This window comes from Calonectris borealis, unplaced genomic scaffold (assembly GCF_964195595.1).
Source record: "Calonectris borealis unplaced genomic scaffold, bCalBor7.hap1.2 HAP1_SCAFFOLD_49, whole genome shotgun sequence".
Lineage (NCBI taxonomy): Eukaryota > Metazoa > Chordata > Aves > Procellariiformes > Procellariidae > Calonectris > Calonectris borealis.
Genome location: NW_027441458.1, coordinates 408,400 through 411,825, shown reverse-complemented (window position 1 = coordinate 411,825; position 3,426 = coordinate 408,400). Strand labels below are relative to the sequence as shown.

Genomic DNA, 3,426 nt, shown 5'->3' with positions numbered 1-3,426 from the left:
TGAGGTGCCCACAGGGCCCGGAGCTGGTGCTGCTGCTCTGCAGAGCTGCCCTGGCACCATGGGCTGACTCCATCCTGGCCATGCTGGTGCGGGAGTGAAGCAGATCTGGCCAGACTGGCATCACTGCCCCTGACAGGTTTCTCCCATGGCTCTGGGGCTGTGATACTCCGAGAAATCACAGGGCCTTTCCGCTCTTTCAGGATGTGTTCAGGTGTGTCACTGGACCCAGCCCATGGCTCCTCACTGAAGATGATGTGAAGCACTCTTCAGGCTGCCTTCCTCGTGCCTGCTGTGTCTCCGCTGCCTCTCTGGCATTGCAGAGCCCCATTGGGCTGTGCATCCTTCAGGTTAGCCCTTTTCCTTTGGGTGACTCCACTTTTGGGGAAGTTTTGCAAACCTCCATTCACTTTCCACCCCGAGGCACCCAGTGACCCAGAGATGCCCTGTGCTCTCCTGGTGGGTTCAGATCCCCTGTCTGAAGGTCGGGCATCTTTGACCAGCCCTGCCATATGTGAGAGAGCCTCAAGCAGATGCCTTTTGACCGTCCAGGATCTCCATGGCATTGGGCACCAGTAAAGTGAGGGCTCACTCCAGCCCTCATTCCCTCACACATCAAGCCATGCCCTTGTCCCCCTAAGCCAAGGCAGCACCCAAGCCCAACAGCAGGGCCTTTTCGCCTGCAATTCCCTGAGCGTCTTCTGCACTCCACTGTGGAAAGAAGAGCCCAAGCTGCACACGCTGCACGCAGGCAATCCCCTTTATTTACAGACATGCCACAAAGGAGGCCAGCATTGGCGCAGTGATAGACTCATGGAGAGAAGGCCTTTGGGCCAGACAGACTGGCTTCAGCCTCTTGAGAAGGAGGGTGAAAGCAAACGTTTCTGAGCAAACACGATTATAACCAGTACAATGCCCAAAGGACACAAGTTGCCTGAGATCACTTGGAGAATATTTATGAAAAGTGATAAGCGGTTTATTGCTGCCGAAATACTACTACTAGAAACAGGTTCTTCAGGGCATTCTTGAGTTCCTTGTTCCTCATGCTGTAGATGAGGGGGTTGACTGCTGGAGGAACCAACGCGTACAGAATTGTCACCACCAAATCCACGGATGGGGATGAGATGGAGGGGGGCTTCATGTTGGCAAATATCCCAGTGCCGACAAACAGGGAGACCACGGCCAGGTGAGGGAGGCACGTGGAAAAGGATTTGTGCCATCCCTGCTCAGAGGGGATCCTCAGCACAGCCCTGAAGATCTCCACATAGGACACCACTATGAACACAAAACACACAAAAGCTAAAGAAAGACTAACCACAAGAAGCCCAACTTCCCTGAGGTAGGTGTATGAGCAGGAGAGCTTGAGGATCTGGGGGATTTCACAGAAGAACTGGTCCACAGAGTTGCCCTTGCAGAGTGGTACTGAAAATATATTGGCAGTGTGAAGGATAGAATTGAGAAACCCACTGCCCCAGGCAGCTGCTGCCATGTGGACACAAGCTCTGCTGCCCAGGAGGGTCCCATAGTGCAGGGGTTGGCAGATGGCAACATAGCGGTCATAGGCCATGATGGTGAGAAGATACAATTCTGCTGACATCAAAAAGACAAACAGAAAGAGCTGGGCAGCACATCCTGCGTAGGAGATGGCCCTGGTGTCCCACAGGGAACTGGCCATGGATTTGGGGACAGTGGTGGAGATGCAGCCCAGGTCAAGGATGGAGAGGTTGAGGAGGAAGAAGTACATGGGGGTGTGGAGGTGGTGGTCGCAGGCTATGGCGGTGATGATGAGGCCGTTGCCCAGCAGGGCAGCCAGGTAGATGCCCAGGAAGAGCCAGAAGTGCAAGAGCTGCAGCTCCCGCGTGTCTGCGAATGCCAGGAGGAGGAACTGGGTGATGGAGCTGGTGTTGGACATCTGCTGCCTCTGGGCATGGGGTCCTGTTCTTAAAGGAAGAGTCAATGAAGAGTTAGGGGAGATTTCTCTGAGCAAAATCAGAGCCTTTCTCTTAGACCTTCACCCTGCTACACTCCCCCCATCCCCCTTTCCTTTTCCAGGAGACCTTCCTTCAGCTCCATGGCTGCAGCTCTGTGCTGGTCGAGCGTGCCGTGAGGAGCAGGGCCTCTGCCCGCTGGCTGCTGAGGAGTCAGCCCTGCTCTGCAGCAGTGGGTTCATGGGAACGGTGGGGGCAGGGTCAGTCCTGGTGTTCGACTTTGTCAGATGAAACCGCTCCTAACGCAGAAGGGCTTCTCAGCCTCTGCACTCCCAGTGCTGAGGGACGGGGACAGCAGAAGGCAGTTTGAGAGGTGTGGGGTTATTAAAACTCCCCCATCTCACCTGGGGAGTTTTCTTGGATGTCAGAAACCCTCAGCATTTCTGCTGCCCTCAGGGAGAACGAGTCCTGCCAGGCAAGAGGATTGCCTGTGGCTTAGTGCAGAGGGAGGGCAGCTGGTCTGTCCCTCCGACTTGTTCCGGGCTGCTGTGGGCTTGTTCTTCATGAGATGGAGGGTGATCACCCTCTTGTGTTACCCTGAAAAACAAGCAGGCACTACTGAGCCCAGAGGGATCCAGTGCAGACCGCTAAATGTCTCACCCTTTCTCAAGGTCTCAGCACCCCACCCCTAGCCCAGGACACTCATTTTTCATTTCACCAACCCAACAGCATTTCCTCCATTGTAGCACCTCTGCGCTTCTCCATGGGGCTTTCAGATAACAAAAGGGTGCTAGGGGACAGGCTCGCATTCTGGAGGGCAACTCACAGCTGGGAAGGAAACCTCAAGGAGGCAGCCAAGTGTCCTGATGAGAGCATCTGATTAAGGGAAACCCAGCTTATTCTCCAGCCCCACAGACTGCATTGCCCTCAGCCCCACAGGTGAGAGGAAAGCTGGGACCCTTGTTCCCATGGGCACACCTGCATGAAAGGACCCCCAAGATCAGCCTGTGACTCTGCAGCTGAAACTCCACCTCCCCAGAGAGCCTGGCAGCCAGAAGGAAACAACAACAACAGGAACAGAGACAAGTGGAGAAAGAAGCAAATGCCCAGCGAGGGTCTGGCTGAGAGGGGCCAGGCCAGAGGCAGCCGGGCGCTCAGGACAGCGTTCCCCTGAGCCAGCTCTGCAGCCACCTCCCAGGCACCACCATTGCCGGGCAGCTGCTCTCAGCCCCTGTGCTCTGCAGAGGAAAATGGACACGTGGCTGGAGAGCTGCCCCACGGCTCTGCTGGAGCTCTGCCTGCAGAGGAGGTGGTTCACGCCTTGGACCCCACAGCCCTGAGGGCAGAGGCTTGGCTGGGTGGGAGAGGAGGCACGGGGGCTTGCTCAGAGGAAGGGGTCTGGTTGGAGGGGTGAGACAGGGTTTTCTGAATTCTCCCTCCCACCACATTTCTGGTTTTCGTTTCCTCTCATTCCCTGATCATCTCCTTGCTGCCTGGAGAT

At 55.9% G+C, this 3,426-nt stretch overlaps 1 protein-coding gene across 1 annotated transcript; it reads right to left on the bottom strand.

Moving 5' to 3' along the window:
• Positions 1 to 973: 973 nt before the first annotated feature.
• Positions 974 to 1,909, bottom strand: LOC142076437 (olfactory receptor 14J1-like). Its single transcript, XM_075138739.1, has one exon. It carries the CDS (start codon positions 1,907 to 1,909, stop codon positions 974 to 976), a length of 936 nt encoding a protein of 311 aa, XP_074994840.1.
• Between the last annotated feature and the right edge of the window lie 1,517 nt (positions 1,910 to 3,426).

Bases quoted from the DNA above. Each gene is read 5' to 3' on its own strand.
- LOC142076437 (XM_075138739.1), bottom strand. From the start codon at position 1,909: ATGTCCAACACCAGCTCCATCACCCAGTTCCTCCTCCTGGCATTCGCA.